General features: G+C 36.1%; 1 protein-coding gene and 4 non-coding genes across 9 annotated transcripts in view; 1 reads left to right on the forward strand and 4 right to left on the reverse strand.

Moving 5' to 3' along the window:
- LOC140161130 (alpha-N-acetylgalactosaminidase-like) overlaps positions 1-17,525 on the forward strand; it is a 62,416-nt gene extending 44,891 nt beyond the window's left edge. Inside the window, exon 8 of one of the 5 annotated variants that reach the window (XM_072184547.1) lies at positions 17,192-17,525. In XM_072184547.1, coding sequence (XP_072040648.1) covers positions 17,192-17,467 — 276 coding nt within the window. In that variant the 3' untranslated portion in view covers positions 17,468-17,525. Of the gene's footprint in view, positions 1-791; positions 1,108-2,330; positions 2,607-3,352; positions 3,933-17,191 lie in introns of those variants that run through there. The other 4 variants (XM_072184553.1, XM_072184555.1, XM_072184557.1 and 1 more) reach the window with 4 other exon arrangements.
- On the reverse strand, positions 11,874-11,945 carry Trnaw-cca (transfer RNA tryptophan (anticodon CCA)). The gene has a single exon. It is a non-coding gene; the product is annotated as a tRNA-Trp (tRNA).
- On the reverse strand, positions 14,836-14,907 carry Trnaw-cca (transfer RNA tryptophan (anticodon CCA)). The gene has a single exon. It is a non-coding gene; the product is annotated as a tRNA-Trp (tRNA).
- Trnaw-cca (transfer RNA tryptophan (anticodon CCA)) lies at positions 15,897-15,968 on the reverse strand. The gene has a single exon. It is a non-coding gene; the product is annotated as a tRNA-Trp (tRNA).
- A 354-nt stretch (positions 17,526-17,879) lies between the features above and the next one.
- On the reverse strand, positions 17,880-17,951 carry Trnaw-cca (transfer RNA tryptophan (anticodon CCA)). Its single transcript has one exon. It is a non-coding gene; the product is annotated as a tRNA-Trp (tRNA).
- Positions 17,952-25,662: the final 7,711 nt, after the last annotated feature.

Raw genomic sequence — 25,662 nt, forward strand, 5'->3', positions numbered from 1 at the left:
AAACGATGGATTATCTTCCTGCGTTGCATTTTTAGCAGTCAGGTATCAGGAGAGCAGAGATGATGAATATAATATCGTAATATATTAACCTGTTGAATGTTGTGAGGTGTGTGGTTTGAATAAAATGGCAACAACATATTTCTGATTCCATGTTTTAAAAGAAGATGGCAGCTGATGAATACAATGATTGTTAAAAAGAATGTTATCAACTAAGTAGCGTGATGTATTAGTGGAAATGTTGGACTCTTATACAAAAGATTCCGGAGTGAATTCTCGTTAACGAAACAAAGTTATACTCTCTTAATTTCTGAACTTGATACGTTGGCAAAGAAACTGTCAAGCAAAAACATCGCATCCTTATCTGCAGATTCAGGTCAGGGTAACACCTGCCCATGCAGCTTTCCTATCTTCCACTGAGTTTCACGGGAGAACTGTCGGAGCAAGTTGAATGATGACGATCCCAAGTTATTTAAAAAATGATACTCTTCCGATGCAGTATATTTTTATGTTAATGAAGTAATATATATAACTTGTGAAAGAAATATAATGATGGTGAATTACAGAATCTCCTACAATTTTGTCTATATTGAGACTTTACGTCCAGAATTCCCAATTTTGGAAATGAAGTCCATGAACAACAAAAAAAACCCGAGAATGTGTTTCAATACAAACATAATGGGATGGGCTATATATCTGTATATAGGGTTGCCATATAGCACAACCCAAATACCCGCTGAGCTCTGTTGTACCCTCGGTAAAATGATGTTCTTTCTTTGATGATAATTCTTCAGGTCGATGGTGTGGATGTATGGACCCGAGACTGCGGTGGATACTTCGATCAGGAATGGGCCATGACTTTCCTCAATCGCAATTCAGCAAACAAAACCATTACCTTTGCTCTTAATGATATTGGTCTATTTTTCTTTGGTGGTTATGGGATTACGGATCTGTGGAATCACAACGCTGACCTTGGATACCGAGATATTTATGCCAAATATAAATATACTGTTCCGAAAACTGGAGTATTGATGTGGTATTTTGTTCCATGGTGGAATACGACTTCTTTCTGAAATTCATGAGATCAAACTTGAATAAATACACATAAAATAGGGCCTAGGAATGTACAGTCTCGGAAGGCTTCGACGTATCATTGTATATAGAACCTTAAAATTCAGATCAAGTTTATGTGGCTTTATTCAATTTGGATCAGTACTATCGGGAGCTTGTATAGCAACATCCCTCTGAGTGAAGATTTTGCTTGATATATAGTTACCATATAAGATTTCGACAAATAAACTCATCCCAAAAGAAAGTATCCAGTTTGATTTTATTCCATAAGTCACAGATGTGGCCTTAAATCAAATCCTACTAAAAGTATGTTACATATAAATTTTTTCCGCACAGTTTGATACCTCATTTGTTCAAATCAATGCAGAAATGATGACGCAGTGACCATTTGAATGCAATCACCTCAATTTTAAAAGTTGCAGTAATTCCTATTGATTTGGTCCTGCTACTCAGTTATGGGTAGCGAAAGATCAAGGGCGCATCAGACTCACGTCTCACTAAGGGCATGCGCCGAAGATGTCTGACAGTCATTGATGCAGCAGGAGGACATACCAGATATTGCCTGTGAAGAGTGAAGGGCAAAACATTAAGGAAGGAGTAAAAGAGTATCTGTATTCAATAAAACACACGAAGTGAAGTCAAACAGTCTTAGTTCATCTCTGTTATTGTGTACCTTTATAACGAATCTTCAGAAGCAGGAAAACCACATCAATTATGAATTACTGCAACTTTTAAAATTGAGGTCGTTGCATTTAAAAGGTCACTGTGTCATCAATTCTGCATTGATTTGGACAAATGAGGTATCAAACTGTGTGGAATAAATTTATCTGTAGCATACTTTTGGTAGGTCTTGATTTAAGACCCCATCTTTGACTTATGAACCAAAATCAAACTGGATACTTTCTTTTGGGATGAGTTTATAATATGCATAATGGCAATCAAGGAGGCTTTTCGTCGTAAAGTAATTGTTCATTTCTGTCATAATTAGACGCTTCTGAATAAGCTTGTCTAGTCTGGCTTGCTCTGACACAATCATACACGTACAAATGGTCCAACCACATCGAACTCATCTTCAACCTTCGGCGAATTGGTGGAAATGTATTCAATAAATTTAACTGTAGCAGTACGTTGCATTTAGTGATTCCCAGTGTTGTTTCATAAATACTTGCTCACTATTAACAACAGCAACAACAAACAAATAAACAAAACAGCAAATAAGAGCATTAAAAAGACATTCCTGCCTTTTACTTATTGAATCACAGAGTGGTCTCGTTGGGATCTGGACGAAGCAGGTGCAGTACGAGTCGTGGGGAGTTGTGTTCTTCAATAACGGCACTACCGCAACCACCGTGACCATCAAATTGAAGGATATTGGGTTCTCGTATATCCTGGGTTATGACTGCAGAGATATATTGAATAATGTAGAGTTTGGTCACATCGGAATTGATACATTTAATGATTGGAATGTACCTTCTGGACCAGGAGGAGTTTTAATGATATATTGTTATGATAGTGAATAAAACATTGAAGATCGTAAACATGATAAAGATTAAGTTATTAATAATTCATTGTAATAGTTTTAATTAAGTCAATAGTTCAAAAAACTTATTTTCCCAGATTAACTCAAATTCTTGAAAGACAGAAACTGCAGTTGAACATTCATCCGATTTCTCTGCACTGGACTTTCTCAGACATCTAATTGGGGATTGCATAAATTGACGGTATCGGTTGTGCTTTTAAATCATGATCTGCGATTTGTTAATAATGGTGGTACATTTACAAGACTCAGCAGCCAACATACCAAAATGGTTACACATTTTGATTTCCAGTTATAAAGTTGATTCATCTTCTGGAATTAGTTTGTTTTGAAAGTGTAGTTCCTTGTTTTATTTCATTGATCACACGATATTAGTCACATGCGGGGTAGAAATAAGAAATTAGGATTGTTGTATTTGTTATATTTCAAGCTGACTGACAGGTGATCGGATTGAAGATGACATTAATCTTTAAAAATACCAATTTTGATTTAAAAAATCAAACCAAAAATGGTTACAATTCATTATAATACCGGTAAATTATATAGTACACCGTAAGTACCCCGTGTTGAGCCAATTATGCCTCGTTATGTACCGAAATGTTTTATCATTGTCTACTCGGTGGTGTTTCATGTGTATATGTGTTGTGGACATGGTAAATAACAATAAAACAACGTTATCAACAACATGCAGTCAGCTAACGATATCATTAAAATAGACAATCCAAACTTTTGATTATTGAATCACAGGATGGCGACGTTGACATCTGGACGAGACATTTGGAGTACTGGGAGGAGTGGGGTGTTGTATTCTTCAATAACGGAACTACCGCAACCACCGTGACTATCAAGTTGAAGGATATTGGGTTCTCGTATATCCTGGGTTATGACTGCAGAGATATATTGAATAATGTAGAGTTTGGTCACATCGAAATTGAACAGTTGCGTGATTGGCACGTTCCTGCTGGACCAGGAGGGGTGTTGATGCTTTATTGTTTTGATAGTGAATAGATTATATAGTGGGAAACGGTTTTTCAGTAAAGTTAATCAAGTTGCATGTGTTTTGATATTACCCCGGGGTATACCATAAACGTTTACGCCATGCTTGTAAATCAATTGAAAATTAGTCAAGGTAGCCTCAGTAGACGGTGATTTTTATACTGGCATATTTGTAGACGCTATAGCGTTGGGTATAAGAAACCTCAATCTCTTTATTCAACTTTTCGTAAAATCCTGCAATCCTTTGCGATTGGACGCTATGATCCGAACATCGTCACTGTACACGATGAATTTTGCAGTATTGCCAGTGACGGCGCCGGGAACATGGGAGGGCAAATCCCCAGTCAGACTTTCACTTATCAATTTTCAGTTTTTGCGGCAAAAAAGTTTAGCTTCCAAGCCCCCCTCCCCAATAAATTCTGGTGCCACCACCGAGTATTGCGCCGTGAAGATATATTCATTCATTTCATTTCATTTTATTAAAAAGGCATCGTGGCCCTAAGGCCAAATTGAGCAATTTTTACAATAATTAAAAGACATCAAAATATTACAAATACAAAATATATAAACAACAAATTTAAATTCAAATAATGCAAGATAAAATATGAAAATTATTGCACATATATGCCCGTCATCGATGAAAATGCGTCATCATGGAGCAAATCGTAACGGCATTCGGGATTTTCCGAAAAGGAGCCTGGAAATTATAGAGGAAGTGTGATGTGAACTCGCGGAATGTATTTTCATTTAAATCTTTAGGTTCGATAACTTGTGCAAAAAAAGTAGCTCAGCACGAAACTTGAAGAAAATTAATACAACAAAATAAATTTGGGACATGTATTGGTATCAACGTATCTATTAATTTTGGATTAAATATTTTATATTGAATTAATTAAATTACTGTATAACAGAGATAGATGATTATAACAAATTGTGCAATAAAGAAAATTGTGATTTAAAGAAAATTTTCTCTGAAGTTTGTCTTTTGAAAATTGAAAATATGCGTTTTCTATATTGTTCTACAACAGATAGAGTACTGATAAACTACTTGTTATCAGCAGTAGATATGGTCCTTGATAAACCACTTGTTATCAGCAGTAGATAGGGTCCTTGATAAACTACTATTGTTATCAGCAATAGATAGGGTCCTTGATAAACTACTTGTTATCATCAGTAGGTAAGATACTTGATAAACTACTTGCTATCAGCAGTAGATAGGGCCCTTTCTAAACTACTTTCTATCAGCAGTAGATAGGGCCCTTGATAAACTACTTGCTATCAGCAGTAGATAGGGTCCTTGATAAACTACTTGCTATCAGCAGTAGATAGGGTCCTAGATAAACTACTTGCTATCAGCAGTAGATAGGGCCCTTGATAAACTACTTGCTATCAGCAGTAGACAGGGTATTGATAGACTACTTACTATCAGCAGTAGATAGGGTCCTTGATAAACTACTTGCTATCAGCAGTAGATAGGGTCCTTGATAAACTACTTGTTATCAGCAGTAGATAGGGTATTGATAAACTACTTGTTATCAGCAGTAGATAGGGTCCTTGATAAACTACTTGCTATCAGCAGTAGATAGGATATTGATACACTAATTGCTATCAGCAGTTGATAGAATGTTGGTAAACTACTTGCTATCAGCAGTAGATAGGGTCCTTGATAAACTACTTGTTATCAGCAGTAGATAGGGTATTGATAAACTACTATTATCATTAGCAGTAGATAGGGTCCTTGATAAACTACTTGTTATCAGCAATAGATAGCGTATTGATAAACTACTTGCTATCAGCAGTAGATAGGGTCCTTGATAAACCACTTGCTATCAGCAGTAGATAGGGTATTGATAAACTACTTGCTATCAGCAGTAGATAGGGTCCTTGATAAACTACTTGCTATCAGCAGTAGATAGGGTCCGTGATAAACTACTTGCTATCAGCAGTAGATAGGGTTCTTGATAAACTACTTGTTATCAGCAGTAGATAGGGTATTGATAAACTACTTGCTATCAGCAGTAGATAGGGTCCTTGATAAACTACTTGCTATCAGCAGTAGACAGGATATTGATAGACTACTTACTATCAGCAGTAGATAGGGTCCTTGATAAACTACTTGCTATCAGCAGTAGATAGGGTCCTTGATAAACTACTTGTTATCAGCAGTAGATAGGGTATTGATAAACTACTTGATATCAGCAGTAGATAGGGTCCTTGATAAACTACTTGCTATCAGCAGTAGATAGGGTATTGATACACTAATTGCTATCAGCAGTTGATAGAATTTTGGTAAACTACTTGCTATCAGCAGTAGATAGGGTCCTTGATAAACTACTTGTTATCAGCAGTAGATAGGGTATTGATAAACTACTATTATCATTAGCAGTAGATAGGGTCCTTGATAAATTACTTGTTATCAGCAATAGATAGCGTATTGATAAACTACTTGTTATCAGCAGTAGATAGGGTATTGATAAACTACTATTATCATTAGCAGTAGATAGGGTCCTTGATAAATTACTTTTCTCTGAAGTTTGTCTTTTGAAAATTGAAAATATGCGTTTTCTATATTGTTCTACAACAGATAGAGTACTGATAAACTACTTGTTATCAGCAGTAGATATGGTCCTTGATAAACCACTTGTTATCAGCAGTAGATAGGGTCCTTGATAAACTACTATTGTTATCAGCAATAGATAGGGTCCTTGATAAACTACTTGTTATCATCAGTAGGTAAGATACTTGATAAACTACTTGCTATCAGCAGTAGATAGGGCCCTTTCTAAACTACTTTCTATCAGCAGTAGATAGGGCCCTTGATAAACTACTTGCTATCAGCAGTAGATAGGGTCCTTGATAAACTACTTGCTATCAGCAGTAGATAGGGTCCTTGATAAACTACTTGCTATCAGCAGTAGATAGGGCCCTTGATAAACTACTTGCTATCAGCAGTAGACAGGGTATTGATAGACTACTTACTATCAGCAGTAGATAGGGTCCTTGATAAACTACTTGCTATCAGCAGTAGATAGGGTCCTTGATAAACTACTTGTTATCAGCAGTAGATAGGGTATTGATAAACTACTTGCTATCAGCAGTAGATAGGGTCCTTGATAAACTACTTGCTATCAGCAGTAGATAGGATATTGATACACTAATTGCTATCAGCAGTTGATAGAATGTTGGTAAACTACTTGCTATCAGCAGTAGATAGGGTCCTTGATAAACTACTTGTTATCAGCAGTAGATAGGGTATTGATAAACTACTATTATCATTAGCAGTAGATAGGGTCCTTGATAAACTACTTGTTATCAGCAATAGATAGCGTATTGATAAACTACTTGCTATCAGCAGTAGATAGGGTCCTTGATAAACCACTTGCTATCAGCAGTAGATAGGGTATTGATAAACTACTTGCTATCAGCAGTAGATAGGGTCCTTGATAAACTACTTGCTATCAGCAGTAGATAGGGTCCGTGATAAACTACTTGCTATCAGCAGTAGATAGGGTTCTTGATAAACTACTTGTTATCAGCAGTAGATAGGGTATTGATAAACTACTTGCTATCAGCAGTAGATAGGGTCCTTGATAAACTACTTGCTATCAGCAGTAGACAGGATATTGATAGACTACTTACTATCAGCAGTAGATAGGGTCCTTGATAAACTACTTGCTATCAGCAGTAGATAGGGTCCTTGATAAACTACTTGTTATCAGCAGTAGATAGGGTATTGATAAACTACTTGATATCAGCAGTAGATAGGGTCCTTGATAAACTACTTGCTATCAGCAGTAGATAGGGTATTGATACACTAATTGCTATCAGCAGTTGATAGAATTTTGGTAAACTACTTGCTATCAGCAGTAGATAGGGTCCTTGATAAACTACTTGTTATCAGCAGTAGATAGGGTATTGATAAACTACTATTATCATTAGCAGTAGATAGGGTCCTTGATAAATTACTTGTTATCAGCAATAGATAGCGTATTGATAAACTACTTGTTATCAGCAGTAGATAGGGTATTGATAAACTACTATTATCATTAGCAGTAGATAGGGTCCTTGATAAATTACTTGTTATCAGCAATAGATAGCGTATTGATAAACTACTTGCTATCAGCAGTAGATAGGGTCCTTGATAAACCACTTGCTATCAGCAGTAGATAGGGTATTGATAAACTACTTGCTATCAGCAGTAGATAGGGTCCTTGATAAACTACTTGCTATCAGCAGTAGATAGGGTCCGTGATAAACTACTTGCTATCAGCAGTAGATAGGGTCCTTGATAAACTACTTGTTATCAGCAGTAGATAAGGTATTGATAAACTACTTACTATCAGCAGTAGATAGGGTCCTTGATAAACTACTTGCTATCCGCAGTAGATAGGGTCCTTGATAAACTACTTGTTATCAGCAGTAGATAGGGTCCTTGATAAACTACTTGCTATCAGCAGTAGATAGGGTATTGATAAACTACTTGTTATCAGCAGTAGATAGGGTCCTTGATAAACTACTTGCTATCAGCAGTAGATAGGGTCCTTGATAAACTACTTGTTATCAGCAGTAGATAGGGTATTGATAAACTACTTGCTATCAGCAGTAGATATGGTTCTTCATAAACTACTTGCTATCAGCAGTAGATAGGGTCCTTGATAAACTACTTGCTATCAGCAGTAGATAGGGTCCTTGATAAACAACTACTTGCTATCAGCAGTAGATAGGGTCCTTGATAAACTACTTGCTATCAGCAGTAGATAGGGTCCTTGATAAACTACTTGCTATCAGCAGTAGATAGGGTCCTTGATAAACTACTTGTTATCAGCAGCAGATAGGGTACTGATAAACTAATTGCTATCAGCAGTAGATAGGATACTGTTAAACTACTTGCTATCAGCAGTAGATAGGGTCCTTGATAAACTACTTGTTATCAGCAGTAGATAGGGTATTGATAAACTACTTGTTATCAGCAGTAGATAGGGTCCGTGATAAACTACTTGCTATCAGCAGTAGATAGGGTCCTTGATAAACTACTTGTTATCAGCAGTAGATAAGGTATTGATAAACTACTTGTTATCAGCAGTAGATAGGGTATTGATAAACTACTTGTTATCAGCAGTAGATATAGTGGTATTGATAAACTACCTGTTATCAGCAGTAGATAGGGTTCTTGATGTCAGCAGTAGATACTTGTTGTCAGCAGTAGATAGGGTATTGATAAACTACTTGCTATCAGCAGTAGATAGGGTATAGATAAACTACTTGTTATCAGCAGTAGATAGGGTATTGATAAACTACTTGCTATCAGCAGTAGATAGGGTATTGATAAACTACTTGTTATCAGCAGTAGATAGGGTATTGATAAACTACTTGCTATCAGCAGTAGATAGGGTTCTTGATAAACTACTTTTTATCAGCAGTAGATAGGGTATTGATAAACTACTTGCTATCAGCAGTAGATAAGGTATTGATAAACTACTTGTTATCAGCAGTAGATAGGGTATTGATAAACTACTTGTTATCAGCAGTAGATATAGTGGTATTGATAAACTACCTGTTATCAGCAGTAGATAGGGTTCTTGATAAACTACTTGTTGTCAGCAGTAGATAGGGTATTGATAAACTACTTGCTATCAGCAGTAGATAGGGTATAGATAAACTACTTGTTATCAGCAGTAGATAGGGTATTGATAAACTACTTGCTATCAGCAGTAGATAGGGTATTGATAAACTACTTGTTATCAGCAGTAGATAGGGTATTGATAAACTACTTGCTATCAGCAGTAGATAGGGTTCTTGATAAACTACTTTTTATCAGCAGTAGATAGGGTATTGATAAACTACTTGCTATCAGCAGTAGATAAGGTATTGATAAACTACTTGTTATCAGCAGTAGATAGGGTATTGATAAACTACTTGTTATCAGCAGTAGATAGGGTATTGATAAACTACTTGCTATCAGCAGTAGATAGGGTATTGATAAACTACTTGCTATCAGCAGTAGATAGGGTCCTTGATAAACTACTTGCTATCAGCAGTAGATAGGGTATTGATAAACTACTTGTTATCAGCAGTAGATATCGATACTTCTTGTCATCAGTTAATAATCTATTTCCTGTCAGCGGTGTTTAGGGTATTGGTAAGCTACATGCTATCATTACCAGGTATATGGTACTGTTAATTTACGCGTGTTTCTTGAAGGTGGTTGAAGTTAATATTTTGTTTTTGGACAAGAGATATGAGTGCCCAAAATTTGCCGTTTTGCAACTTTCAAACGTTTTAATAAGACATTTTGTCATTTTCAAATGTATTTTTCTTTCGTTCTCTTTGGGGTCAATAGGTCAATGGAGTGGACATTTGGACACGTGATATCAATGGCAATTTTGACGCCTCGTGGGCTATGACGTTCTTTAATCCTACCACAGTCAACAAGACTGCTACCTTTGCGCTCCAAGATGCTGGTCTTGACTTCTTCGGTGGTTACTCAATAACAGATATATTACATCATAACGCTGATCTTGGTGTACGAGATGTCTATACAAAGTTCAAGTACAAAGTCCCAGCAACTGGAGTTTTGATGTGGTTTTTGCACCGTATTGAATGCAACGAGCATTGCTACATGAATTTACAACTTGTTCCTAGAATTAGCTAACTTTACGTTATTCAGTATGCTATGGCCTGAAATTATGTTGATGTGACCGACAGCAAAAACAATATTATTTGATTAAAAGTGTAGAGTAACTATGCAACGGTTAACTTTGTTTGGCAAATTGTAGCTAGTGTTGAGCAAAGTATTCTTGACAACTTTAATTTGTAAACTTTTGTATAGTAAACGTTTGCTCAAGATAACTGTTGTTGGGTCAAAATCATAAAAATGTATGCCCATTTTTGCAGCATAGTGATAAAACAAATGCAATTAAAACCAATATCGATGATTTTTGACGGTACAAAAAGATTTACAATGTGCATATCCGGTTGGTGGTTTAATTGGAGGAACTGCAAGTTATTGTTTTGAGAAAGCATATAAGCTAGTATATGAGACAAATATTTCACAATGTGAGCAAGATCTAAAGCAGTGTATTTTATTATGGGATTGAATTCCCGTGAACTAATGATGACTTTCTTCAAAAGGAATCATCATGATGCAGTCATGTCTACGGGTAGAATTCATCTCGACCTTTGCAGGACTTAAACCCCATTAAAAGCTATTAAACCAAGATAACACTCATTGAAGCAGCTCAACTGATTAAATCAGATCTTCTCTGGTTGTGCACAAGTGTCTGTTTTACATGTGCGACATCGCAATAAAGCTGGTATTATAGCTTCAGTTGGGTAACCGATTATAAAGGAAACTAAAGGAAACAATGGTATGTGTACATTTGTTCACGAAATGAGACAATGGCCTGCTTTTTGTTAACCAGCATTCTTCAAAATGAGCAACATAATGATTGTTGACTTAACACGGTTTGGAAATAATGTCTTCATATTTTTGGTGTTATCTGTCGTTTACATATCCTTCCTAAAACACAAAAGTGCGACCCTCTCCAAACATCTAAATTAGCTAAAAATTTAGGACATGTTACAAAACTATATTTTCTAGAACCTATTTAGAATAGTTTAAATGTAGCTTGTACCGTTTTTTTGTGGCATCCTTCAGAACGGAGCGGTCCGTTACCAATATAGTAGCTCAATATTTTCGGCCAAATCTCCATTCAATTAACACGGGGAGTTGGCTAGCTATGAGCTAGTTATGCTTTGCCCTCACTCATATTCTACGAAAGTGCGACCTCTTCTGAACATCTAACCTAGCTGTAATTTTAGGTCATGTTAGAGAAATATATTTGCTAGAAGTTTGGAGAATAGTTAAAATATTGGCCGGTTATTTTTCACACAGTGATGTAGTAGGCAATGCCCATATACCTATAACATACACTGTTTGTAGAGGTCACGCGTCAATGGTGAGAGCACTGTGTATTGTGTATAGGAAAACGGACAGTAACTGCAGTATGTAAAACAAATCTTGTATGACTATGGAATCTCAAATATGGTTTCAATATAGTAATTCACAATGTTTTACTATGCAATTTCTTATTTTCCAAATAAGAATGTAGTAGTCTATGTTACATTAAATATTTTAAAAACTTTTGACCTCTGTCGATCTTGAAAAAAAACACCACCCAGATCAAACATATCATTAGAATTATAAAATATCAACCTTTGTTTTATTTACCAGTTCAGTAATATTACAACAACCAAAATAAGATTAACTAGATGACCCCGACGTGATTCGAACACGCAACCTTCTGATCTGGAGTCAGACGCGCTACCATTGCGCCACGGAGTCGGATGGACGATTTTATTTCAATAACTGGTTAATAGTGAACATGGTTTTCAAGAAGAGGAGGGGAAAACCGGGGAAAGTAAAATGTCTTTGTGCCTTCCACTGTCCTAAAGATCATCAAACTGAACTAAAAAATAATTCATAGTGTTTACTATGCTATATCCTATCTTGCCCTTTGACCAATCTAAAACAGCGAATATTTAAACTATGTTTTTAGTCAATAAATGAAAATGAGAATGTTGTCTAATTCGAAGCTATATAGAGTTCTCGAGTAACAATATATTGGCCTATTTAACAAAAAAATTCGAGTTTAAGAAAATAAATCAGATCATTTGTAATAGTCGAGTCATTTTTACTCTTTTCACCGCATTTACACTGAAGTCCGATGAAGATGTATCAATCAATGACAATGTCGCAATAATGACAATGGCAAATTTCTATCTTTATCGCAGAATTCAGACGGAATTGAATTTTGGCTCCGCGGAATCCCTAAACAACAATTTACTCAGAAAGAATGGGCAATAGCTTTCTTCAGTCGTCGAACAGACGTTCCAAAGAACTTTACATCTACCTTCAAAGATCTTGGTCTTCCTGCAGATAAGGTGCAAGGTTTGACGCTTACGACGTCTTCAGCAAAGAATACTGGGGTACATCCCACCATACATGATGCAGTCATGTCTACAGTAGAATTCATCTCGACCTTTGCAGGACTTAACCCCATTAAAAGCTATTAAACCAAGATAACACTCATTGAAACAGCTCAACTGATTAAATCGGATCTTCTCTGGTTGTGCACAAGTGACTGTTTTCATGTGCGATATCGCAATAAAGCTGGTATTCATAGCTTCAGTTGGGTAACCGATTATAAAGGAAACGAAAGGAAACAATGTTATGTGTGGCTTTGTTCACGAAATCAGACAATGTCGTGCTTTTTGTAAACCAGCATTCTTGAAAATGAGCAACATAATGATTTTTGACTTAACACGGTTTGGAAATAATTTCTTCATATTTTTGGTGTTATCTGTCGTTTACATGTCCTTCCTAAAACACAAAAGTACGACCTCTCCAAACACCTAAATTAGCTAAAAATTTAGGACATGTTACAAAACTATATTGTCTAGAATTTTAGAAGAGTACTTTTAATATTGGCCGGTTATTTTCACACAGCGACGTTAACTAGGCAATGTACTATTACCTATAACATTAACTAAAACACCAAAGTACGAATATTTCCAAACATCTAAATTAGCTAAAAAGTTAGGACATGTTAAAAACTATATTTTCTAGAACTTTAGAAGAGTACTTTTAATATTGGCCGGTTATTTTTCACACAGCGACGTTAACTAGTCATATCCCCATACTGTTAACGTAGGGCTATTTGTAAAGGTCACGCGTCAATGGGAAAGAGCACTGTGTATTGTGTATAGGAAAACGGACAGTAACTGCAGTATGATGCGAACTTCACCGTTACTATTCCACCTAATGGTGTGCGACTTATAACATTTGGACCAGCAGAGTGAAGGATAAACATGATATTGATATTATTATGATTAGGCCTATGGAAAATAACAAATTTGAACATTTAAAAGGGACAAAGAACACAACCATGACAACAGAGAGAAAGCGCAGATTTTATGAGTGGCAGATTTTATTAAGTGAAGGGATTGTTATTTTAAATATTTTTGGTTACTTTCTTTTGTGTGGGGTAGGGTGTTTTTGTATGTCTTGCAAGTCAGATTAGTAAGTTTGCTGAGGGTGCTGACGTGAAAAATCAGATTGAGACAAAAATAATGTATTAAAATGCATGAGAAACCCGGTATCAACTAAATTAATATTAAGGGTGTTGGCTCTTACTAACGTTGTTCCTTGTTTATGCGAATGAGACAGCTTACGCTTCCGTCGCTTCTACAGAGATTTCGAATCTTGCTTATTGTTATTTCTATATTCCACGTGCATCAAGGCTGTTTCTATACAGTTGAATGAGCATGAAAAGAATCTTTTGCACGACAATACAGTGCGAACTAAATATCGTATTTGTATACTCATGAATGTAATGTGTCCTCTATCTCTGAATTCTGAAAAAATATAATCGAACAGATTGTAAAAACTGCAATTCAATGATTCTCATTTCAAAGTTAAATTGGGACAAAAATGTGAGCACATTGACCACGACGTGATTCGAACTAGCAACCTTCTGATCTGTAGTCAGACGTGCTACCATTGCGCCACGAAATCAGAGGAATATTTTTGTTTCATTTGGTTAATAATGGTTATACTGCTAGGAAAAAAGGGAAAGTGAAAAGGTAAAATGTACCTGCCTTCCACTGTCCTAAAAACCGTCAAATCTAACTAATGATGACTTTCTTCATAATAAACATAAAAGTGGTATACCATAATTAGCCTGTTTTTCATGATTTCTCCGGAAATACATCGAATTGGATCGTCTTTTTTCAGGGATGGTAATGAGAAAAATATAATTCTTTCTTTCTTTCTTTCTTTCTTTCTTTCTTTCTTTCTTTCTTTCTTTCTTTCTTTCTTTTCTTTCTTTCTTTCTTTCTTTCTTTCTTTCTTTCTTTCTTTCTTTCTACTTTTAAATATTCATTTATCTGAAAGACGTCAAACATATATAACTAATGATGACCTGTATGGCTATATGAAATGTCAAATTCGCCATATTTTTACAACGAGATTTCTTATTTTGCCAAATATAATCTATGTTACATTAAATATTTACAAACTTGAATTCTGACATCTGTCGATCTTGAAAAACAAACAAACAAACAAACAAACAGGTCAAACATGATGTTAAAATTACAAAATATCACCGGTTTTTTTTATTCACCAATTTATATTGCAACGATAAAAATAAGGATAAGCTTTTAAACTAGCTATATGACCCCGACGTGATTCGAACACGCAACCTTCTGATCTGGAGTCAGACGCGCTACCATTGCGCCACGGAGTCGGATGGTTTCACTTTGGCTTAAAACCGTTATTTATTTATTTATTTATTTATATATTTATTTATTTATTTATTTATTTATTTATTTATTTATTTATTTATTTATTTATTTATTTATTTATTTATTTATTTATTTATTTATTTATTTATGGATTAATATAATAATTCACCATGTTTTACTACGGGATTTCTTATTTTGCCAAATGTGAATGTAGTTTATGTTACATTCAATATTTACAAACTTGAATTCTGACATCTGTAGATCTTGAAAAAAACCCCAAATCAAACACGTTATTAAGGGAGCACATCAGACATATCGAATTGCATTCTGAATACGAAGAATGTCCTTCTGATATCAAATAATTTTGATTTTTTGAAATTTTATAACAAATTATTAAAATTTGATATTTTTGATATTAAACAGTACTCGAAGTAAACTTTATAAATGTGATGATTTATACTTAAAAAGTGTATGTAGGTGGGATGAAAAGCCGACGATCAATTGAAAATTTTGACCTTTCGTATTGAAGATATGGATTTCCTTTCCCAAAACACACACACAAATTAGGTCTTTTTGGGAAACAAATCCATATCTTCAATATGAAAGGTCAAAATTTTCAATTGATCGTTGGCTTTTCCTCCCAGCTACATACACTTTAAGAATATATATATCATTAGATTTATAAAATTTACTTTGAGGACTGTTATTATATCATAAATGTGAAAAATATCAAATTTTAATAATTTGTTATAAAATTTGTATTATATCATGAATTTCAAACAATGAAAATTATTTGATATCAGAAAGATATTCTTCGTATTCAGAATGCAATTCGATATGTCTGATGTGCTCTCATATCCCACAAAAAAATACTGTCGAAACGCTCAAAACGCTCATTCCAGATCCCTTAAAAATTACAAAATATCAAGGTGTTATATTCACCAATTCAGTAATATTGCAACGACAAAAATAATGCCAAGAGTTAATTAGATGACCCCGACGTGATTCGAACACGCAACCTTCTGATCTGGAGTCAGACGCGCTACCATTGCGCCACAGAGTCGGATGCTTTCACATTGGCTTAAAACCATGTTAAAACTGTTATTTATTTATTTATTTATTTATTTATTTATTTATTTATTTATTTATTTATTTATTTATTTATTTATTTATTTATTTATTTATTTACTTATTTATTTATTTATTTAAAAGACGTCAAACATAACTAATGTAATGATGACATGTATGGCTATGAAATCTCAAATATGGAATTAATATAACAATTCACCATGTTTTACTACAGGATTTCTTATTTTCCAAAATGTGAGCGTAGTTTATGTTACATGAATTCTGACATCTGTCGATCTTGAAAAAAATACCCAAATCAAACATTATTAAAAATTAAAAAATATCAAGGTGTTTTATTCACCAATCCAGTAATATTTGCAACGACAAAAAATAATGCTAAGATTTTGCAGGATGACCCCGACGTGATTCGAACACGCAACCTTCTGATCTGGAGTCAGACGCGCTACCATTTAGTGGGATGTCGCAACTGATGACTATAGTTACTATAATTGCATCATCGGTTCATATAAAATTCTTCATGTTTGTAGAAATAGTCTCAAAATCATTGATTCATTAGGCCAAAAAAAGGTTTGTCTCAAAGCTCACGAGAAATTTAAAAACAAATGCGAAATGCGATTTCTTTTTTTTATTTTTTATTCCCGACTTTTTCATGGCATTTTGAGAAAAAAGTCTGATTTCCGCTGATTTTTCTGGAAAAAAATATATAAAAAAATAAAATTTTGAAATAAAAAAATTTCCGCATTTCTTTTTTGTCAAATCTTGCGATTTTACAAACGCGCTCGCAAGCTTTGAGACAAACCTTTTTTTTTGGCCTTATCAAATTCAATGCTAGGCATACATATAATTTGATTACTTAAAATTTTGCTGCAACACACAGCAAATAATTATGTACAATGAGGATGTTTATCAATTATTGTAATAAATTGAATGCCATTCGTATTTGTCTTTTTTCTTTCTTTCTTTCTTTCTTTCTTTCTTTCTTTCTTTCTTTCTTTCTTTCTTTCTTTCTTTCTTTCTTTCTTTCTTTCTTTCTTTCTTTCTTTCTTTCTTTCTTTCTTTCTTTCTTTCTTTCTTTCAAGAAAATGTCGAATGCCTCATACAGTCGGGTCCTTTTTACACTTTATCGACGCATAATTACATCAAATTCCGATGACTGAAGCTGACATTGATAATGGCGAATTTCTATTTTTACCGCAGAATCCAGACGGAATTGAATTCTGGCTTCGTGGGATTCCTAAACAACAAGGCACTAATAGAGAATGGGCAATAGCTTTCTTCAGTCGTCGAAAGGAAGCAAAGAGCTTCACGTCTTCTTTCAAAGATCTTGGTCTTCCTGCAGATAAGGTGGAAGGATTTGACGCTTACGACGTCTTCAGCAAATACTACTGGGGATACATGCCACCAGATGCCAACTTCACCGTTACTATTCCACCTAATGGTGTGCGACTCATAGCATTTGGACAAGCAGAGTGAACATTGATATGCGAAATAATAATTTTTGGGATAAAAAGGGAGAAAATAACATAACAGAATATTTTTTAAAACGCTGTTTTTTGTTACATTATTGAAAAATTTAAAAAAAATAAAATAAAAAACAGTGTCAGTTTTATTAAATAAGTCATCGTGGTCAAGGGGTTATTAAAAAACCTTTTCGGTTGCTTTGTTTTGTTTTGTGTGAGGGTGTGGTGCATCAGATGAGTAAGTTTGATGAGAATGCTGACGTGGAAAATAAGAGGAAGACAAACATATGCTAAATTAATTAGGTCCTCTATTATCCCTAAATTCGGGCAAAAAAAAAGAAAAACATATGGTAACAAATACAAATAAACAATTTTCAATTGAGCATTATTTATGTAAAACAAACTGTGACAAAATTTTAGCCCATTGACCCCGACGTGATTCGAACACGCAACCTTCTGATCTGGAGTCAGACGCGCTACCGTTGCGCCACGGAGTCAGTTGTTGATAACAGATGCCATTTTCCTAATCATATACCACACATATTTGTATGCTTTTGTATATTACACTGAATTACATCATGCACAATCATTATCTTCTTGATGTATGTATAAAGTGGATAACGACAATGGATTTACGCATGGATTAATTTACTTCAAAATTTCAACCTTTGGAATTGAATATATAAAATAAAGAAACATTTGAATTAATTTGAAATTTATTTTACTTTGACCTCAGTTGTTAAACAAGCAATAGCCTACTGCTATATCAGGTGAGGAAGAACCAATTAAATAATTAGTCAAAGTTTCTTGTTTGCCGTATTATATGCACTTCCTATCACCTGAATTGCAGTTGTGAGCTGGAATACAAACACGTATGTTTATTTTGGGGTAAGTTCAGGGGATGCATGTATTCGTTTATATTTTACATAAATATTGTTTAGGGTTAAAGTTATAATGTACGATCTTTAAAACGAAATTGGTTATTTTTTAAACTGGATTTTTTTTTCAAACCTGATATATGTAATTTTTATACGTGTCCTAACCTACACCGAATTGAAATCGGCAAAATTCATTGTCAGTCTTATAGGACAATTTTGAATCAATGATAATAAGACATTAAATCCCTATAGAACACCACAATAAAGCGGCGAAGATAGTATGTTTTCTTTAGTTTTACCTCACTGTTTCATATTAAAATGACCAGAAAACTTCCATAATATCATAATTTTTTGGCAAATGATAAAATTAAAATGTTCATTTTAAAGCTTTTTAAGTACTGGGTGTGGTATTCAGTGTTCTCCGAATTCTTAGAGTTTAGAAAGCGAGATGCTCATCACTGATCTTGTAATGATATCATGTAGATACTTCTAGAAAATTAGTGCAAGAAAAGCCGTATGGCAATTATAGCTGCCTTGTAGTCAATTTGACCATTTCTGCATTGTGTATGGTACACATATGCCACCTGGCAGCTATATGGCTTTCTTGCTCTTCACCCTCCCTCGACTTGAATGTCCAGGTATCTTGTTTGTTTGTAAGTTACTAGATTTTAGGTTCGACTTAAAGTTGGTTTCGTATTATATGGCATACATTATAAACAAATTACAAAAAGTAATCACCTCCTTCATTACGAGGAAATAACTCAAAATCTATGCAGCAAATTTTAAAATTGAAATAGCAAAAAGAAACCCATTTTAGTTATGCAAATTTGCTGATACCTCAGGTCTGGATAGCTCAAAATTTGTAGCCATGGTGCATGACATCACGATACTAAAAAGATACTCAAGTCAGTGTACCATTTCACTCTTTACATGCATTACTCCAACCATGCTCCAACGCACTGAATGGTCTATTGTTCTATTGTGTCCGATTTGAGCGCTGACATATTGGAAAATGTTGCCAATTAATATTCATGAGAGTGTACATTCAACGTCCAATTTTCGAAATTGGGTGACTTGTGCTTGGCAGGTGTAAAATATATACATCTGACTGGGCGTTTTAAATACGTAACGCATAAAGGCATTGACATCATCGAATGGCTGCCTATAGTGCTGTTAGCGTTAGGCCTATGTGGTGGGGGGGGGCTGTGTTTAGTTTCTATAATAATTATTATAAGGCCTACATTTTGTCATTCCTTTTTCTTTTCTCTGTACTTAGTTTTTCCTTGAAGTATCACTCCCTCTTCTTATCTCCCTTCCCTTCTCCATCCCCTCTTACTTTTTGTCCCCTCTCATTCCTATCATTTTTCTTACCTTTCTATTTATTTACTTCTATTTATTTATTGCTCTTCATTTCTCCCTCTTTCTCTCTTCCTCCAATCCCCTCTCATTCTTCATATCCCTCTTTCACCTCTTCCTCCCTCATCCCTTCCCAAGACCTCTCACAGAAGAGCTGTCCCCCTTCAGTACGCCACTGTTTATGACGTGAAACAACTTTTATATAGGCCTATACCGGTATATTTATTATTTGTTACATGTATACGTATAGCTATTACCATTATACAGTACTATAGACATGTAGACATGGCAGCCTTGATGTGTAATCATTCAGCAAGCGCATTAGCTGCCTCGGATACAACACCTTGCAGAAAAATAGCTCCTGTGTCTGATCAATCAGGTCTATTCATTTAAATCTTTAACATAATAAAGAAAAGTATTTTCCCCACCTATTTTAAGAGTCTTATAAGAATTGTAACAATTCTTATGTTTTTCTTTATTTTTTGAAAATTCCCTTAATTTTGACAGTTTTTGATTTTTTTGCCCACTTAGGAAGGAGCTATGGTTAACAAACTTTCAGGGATGGTAAATAAGCTTAATATCTAAATTCTCTCGTCAGTTTTTTTGGATAAAGTGTTTACTTTTTGAAAAAAATTATTTTTTCCATTTTTAATTTTAGGGAATGTTAGAAACACTGTAGCATAAAATAGAAACATTTAATTGGAAAAAACTGACGAGAGAATTTAGATATTAATCTTATTTACCATCCCTGAAAGTTTGGTAACCATAGCACCCTTCCCTGTTGGCTAAAAAAATCCTAGAATTAATACACTGTCGGGTCAGCTTACCGATTTAATGGCGGAAGCCCTTTGTCCCAAACAAAAGGTACCTTTCGATGAATAGCTTGTCAGATTTCAAATCGGCACAAGGTTTCAATGCGTTACGTAATCTATTTCTTCTCCATCTTTAATAGCTCCATGCATAACTCAACAAAAGCAACATTTTTAATAGGACTTTAGGTGCAACCGGGTGCAACTTTTAAACCGGGCGGGGGATTCTTCCTGCTTGAAGGTGTACGGGGATGTGCCATGGTTTTGGGACGCCTTTCAGCATGTTCAGCAATTTTGGTATATCGATGGGTGGTTTTTCAGTTTTTCATATTATATAGCATAGCTGCATAGGTACATACTGCTGTCGCTGTTCGCTGGCGGCGATCAATCGATGCATTGTTGTAGTGTGCCTGTGACGGGCTCATACCAAAATAATTAAAATAGAAACATTAGTACAATCTTAATCTCATTGGCTAGAAACCTCATCGCCGTGTCGTCAAAACTGCAGACTATGCCATAGTCGACTTTTGAAAAAAATTGTTCAATAGTAAAATGGTCATAAAGAGTTTATATAATTAAATGATTAGTGGCAATAAAATTATATTGAATGCAACATATCTTGCATAATTATAATTGCTCACTTAATATTGAACAATTCTGATTTTGGAATCTACCAGTTTATTGATATCGAACCCCGAAAATTCCACTTGGGAAGCTAACAAACAGAGGGAGTACGGTGACTGAAAATATCAGATGTGAAAATCTATCAATTGCACACAAATTAATACAAATCAGCGTTTTATGCTTAAATGTAATAACCAGAGTATCACAAAGTAGGTAATGGTGCCTCCAACGGGCGAGGTACAAAACACACCAAGGATCAAAAAATGATACAAGAGGATACCTAGAATATATAAAAACAGAATTTAACTAAAATATAACATTTATGATTATAGGCTAAAAATTCAGTGCACACGTGCATCTCATTTTGGGCTCTATGTGTTTATCGCATTCATCGCATTTGTTTTATATAAAATTATGAGAACTTACCAGGATTTGTCCCTCAAATATAGCTCTATTTGTAATTTGAACACGTACATAGCCTACATGTTCTGGATATTCTAGCACACTACAGAAAACGTTTTGAACACCATACGCATTTCATACGTCTAATATGAAATGTGTTTTAAAATTACTAGATTGAACATCGACAAGCAAGTCTTACTCCTAAATTGAACGTACGATGTGTTCAAATTGTTTTCCAAACATAAACGGCAGTGTTCAAAGTGATGTATCACATGAACGGTGTTCAAAAAGTTTTACAATAGGTGTTTTAAGGATGTTCATATTAATATCAACATCAGGCGCCCAAAAATAGATTGTAGAAATATATTTCTAAACCTCCTCATTGCCAGTGAATTGAATATGTCCAGCCAGTGTAACGTCAGAGTTCAGCCTTGTTGAAACGCCAACATCTACAGATAGGAAAACTGTTCAGTCGAACACTTTAAGGGCTCAGATAGCAACGTTTGCATAGTATTTTTTCTGGGACATACTAAGTAATAGCACATCAGACATATCGAATTGCATTCTGAATACGAGGGATGGCTTCTGATATCAAATAATTTTGATTTTTGTTTTTAATTCACGATATAATACAAATTTTATGGCAAATTATTAAAAATTGATATTTTTGATATTTAGCAGTCCTCGAAGTAAACTTCATCAATTTAATTGAAGATACACATTTTCCCCCCCAAAGACCGAAAATTTTAAATAATGACGTGCGTGAGCCAATTTAGGACCTATAACGTTAACGTCAACAACTAAAGCAAAGAGTCATTATATTCACATTGACTAAATACGTTTACAATCACCACTTTGTTTTTCATGTCGAATAACAATAATGAATACAATTTACTTGTTTTCCTCTTTGTTCTTACTAGAATAACGACAGCATCGAATATTGGTTTCGTGAGCACAGTGGTTGGTGGGTGGGAGCATTTCTCAGTGGTCGCACCGATATGCCTCACAATTTTACTGCATCTTTCAAAGAATTGAACCTGCCTGTTGATAAGGTGCTAGGATTTGATGCCATGGATATGTTTACTCGTCAGTATTGGGGTTTCATGGATTCTTATGCTCTCTTTACTGTCACCATTCCACCAAATGGAGTAGCATTAATTCGATTTGGACCAGCAGAATAAACTCCAGGGTCATGTCTATCTCAGATGTCACAAATCAAAGGATTGTTTATAAGATCATTGAATGCATTTAAATGTCTACATAATCAATCTCCTACATATTTCATTGATCTTGTCCAGCTACTGCAGGACGCTGCTTCTGGCGGACAGACACATACTTCGCTCTTCCTCTGATGCAACAAAGGAAGTAGGAGAGTGCAACAAAGGGAGTAGGAGAGAGTTCCTTTGTTGCTATTGCAGCTCAGCTTTGTAATAATCCTCCCGTTGACATCGGAGAATCGAAGTCTGTGTTTAAAACAATGCATGATTATACACCTGTTCCAGTGTTAATTTTTCTGCATATATTTTTTTGTTGTCCTAAGGCGTTGTGTGCTCCGAAGAGCGCCTTAAATTGTGTAATAATAATAAATATTAATAATAATAATAAATTGGACTTTATCAGAGTTCTCTAATTCTGTGGGCTGTACAAATAACTCATTTCAGCATCGCTGTCGCCCAAACTTTGCCCCTTCCTCGGTGGATGTCGAAATAATCCCATCCATCTCAGCTTATACCTCCTGTCTTGTCCTCGTCTCACCCCTTGGCGTGCTTAAAATCCCCCCTCTCAAATAATGAGCTACATTAAAAAAACGCAAAATGAAATTCTGTTCCAAAATCCAAAGTACCTTTAGCTTCTTCTTCTTAGCGTGTCCAAGCGCAGGGTCAAATGCGCCCGAGCCAATAGCTGACACAGTGACGAGCAGAATCGTTGAATTCAGCTAGGTCCTCATGTCACGTGTGCAGTGTTGCCCCATCTGTGGACAGACCAGCAGGTGTTCCATAGTCTGTGGAACAGTTCCACACTCACAGGTAGTGTTTTGTCCTTCTGGTAGGTAGCCCCATTTCTGCAAAGCGACCTTGCACCTTCCGACCCCTGATCTTAGTGTTGAGACACCACCACTCAGGCCACGTGGAATCAGCTCCAGTGGTAGCTACTCACTGGGTTGCAGTCCCATAGCTGGTGAATTGGGAGATCTCTCTTTCCACAGGGTGAGTCTTTCCGCTTCCTTGGAGACTGTCCCAAGAGGATGAACTTTGCTTAGGAAGCTTCCTCTGGATCTAAGGCGTTTGGGTGCAGCAGTCTGGTTGAACATGGGGTGCTTCATTGGTCTGACGCTCACGCTCTTGCATGCTGGTCACTTGTCGACGTACATCTGGAGGGGCTATAGCAGCTAAGGTGTAGAGACTCTCCGTTGGTGTTGATCGGAGGCATCCAGTGATAAGTCGACAGCATGAGTTGAGTGCTGGGTCCACTTTCTTGGCCTGAGTTGATCTTCCCCACACTGGGCAGGCATATTCAGCACTAGAGTAGCACAAGCCCAAGGCTGTTGATCTGAGAGTGTCTGGTCGAGCTCCCCATCTGGATCCAGTGAGCTTGTTCAAAATGTTGTTTCAAACATTTGCTCATTGTCTTCTCAATGTGGGTCTTGTATGAGAGTGTGCGGTCGAGAGTGACTCCCAGATATATGGGTGTTTCACAGTGCTCTAGTGTGGTTCCAGACCAGGTCACCTTCAGTTGACGTTTAGCTTGGATGGGTTGGCACGGAGGTAGTTTTCCTCATAGTATGGCGTGAGCTCATCCAGGGCTTTAGAGAGTCTCTGTTCCACAACAGTGAAGTTGGTGTGTTGTGCACTGATGCCAAGATCGTCTGCATTTATTAAGCGTTGGGTGTCTTCACTTCTCGGTTGATCATTGGTGTATATACTGAACAGGAGAGGTGCGAGAACACGGGGTAGTCCGTTCCTGAGTCTTCGCCGCCGGCTCTTCTTGTCTCCAAGCTGAACAAAGAACATCCTGTTGTCAAGCATGCATTTGATGAGCTCCGTCAGGTGGATATCTTTGATTAGCTCCAGGATTTTGCTGAGGAGGCATCTATGATTGACGGTATCGTACACTGATAGCCAGAATGGAGTCAAGTGACTCTATAGGTGGAGTAAACTAGCACTGACTCTCCAAAGGAGTCACCTGATTATCACAGGAGAGTCAGTTGACTCTACCTGTGGGGTCAATTGACTCTACATTCAGAGTTGTCGACGGAGTCAAGAAATTTATGACTCTTCCCTGTTCAAGGGAGTCAGACTCTGTAATTGCTTGGCTCTTGACACCATGGAATGAATATTCTCCCATTCCAAGGGGATGGTGATCAAGCCAAATTTTCTCCATCGTGTCGTCTGACAATCGCCTATGGCGTGAAAATCAGAGTTAAGTCTCCTATTCCGGTAGGTCTATACTTTTTTTTTATCTTGATGTACATCTATGTGTATCATTATTTTGTCTTTTTTTGGACTGTCTGAATGACCCTATAATGGAGTCAATGTGACTCTATTAATGGAGTCTGGATTACTCTAGGAGCAGAGTCCAGCCACTACGCAACTCTATGTCTAAAATGACTCTATATTGGGAGTCAAATGACTCCTGTGTAGAGTCATCAACAGTGACTCTTCAGCGGAGTCAAGAAATTTATGACTCTTCAAGGGAGTCAAATGACTCCCAATATGGAGTCATTTTAGACATAGAGTCGCAGTTTGGCTGGACTCTGCTTTAGAGTCACTACTCCAGTTTGGCTTTCAGTGTAAGCTGCTGACAGGTCGAAGAAAACAACTCCGGTTACCAATCCTTTCTCAAATCCATCCTCGATGTGCTGGGTAAGGTTGAGAACTTGGCTTGTTGTTGACTTTGGGATGGATGGATCTTTCCCTGGCTTCAGCAGACCGATGATATGAGACTTCGTCCAGATCTTAGGGAGTCTGTGGCTGCGACGACAGGTGTTGTAGAGCTATATGAGCCATTTCTTTGCCTCTGGACCAAAGTTGCGATGTTGTCAAGGCCAATAATATTGCTTTCCCTGGTTGGAATTCCTGCTTCCAGCTCCTGCATAGTAAAGGGCTTGGTGAAGCCGGGATCTCCGCTGTATTTCTTGC

This window comes from Amphiura filiformis, chromosome 9 (assembly GCF_039555335.1).
Source record: "Amphiura filiformis chromosome 9, Afil_fr2py, whole genome shotgun sequence".
In the NCBI taxonomy this organism is placed as follows: Eukaryota; Metazoa; Echinodermata; class Ophiuroidea; order Amphilepidida; family Amphiuridae; genus Amphiura; species Amphiura filiformis.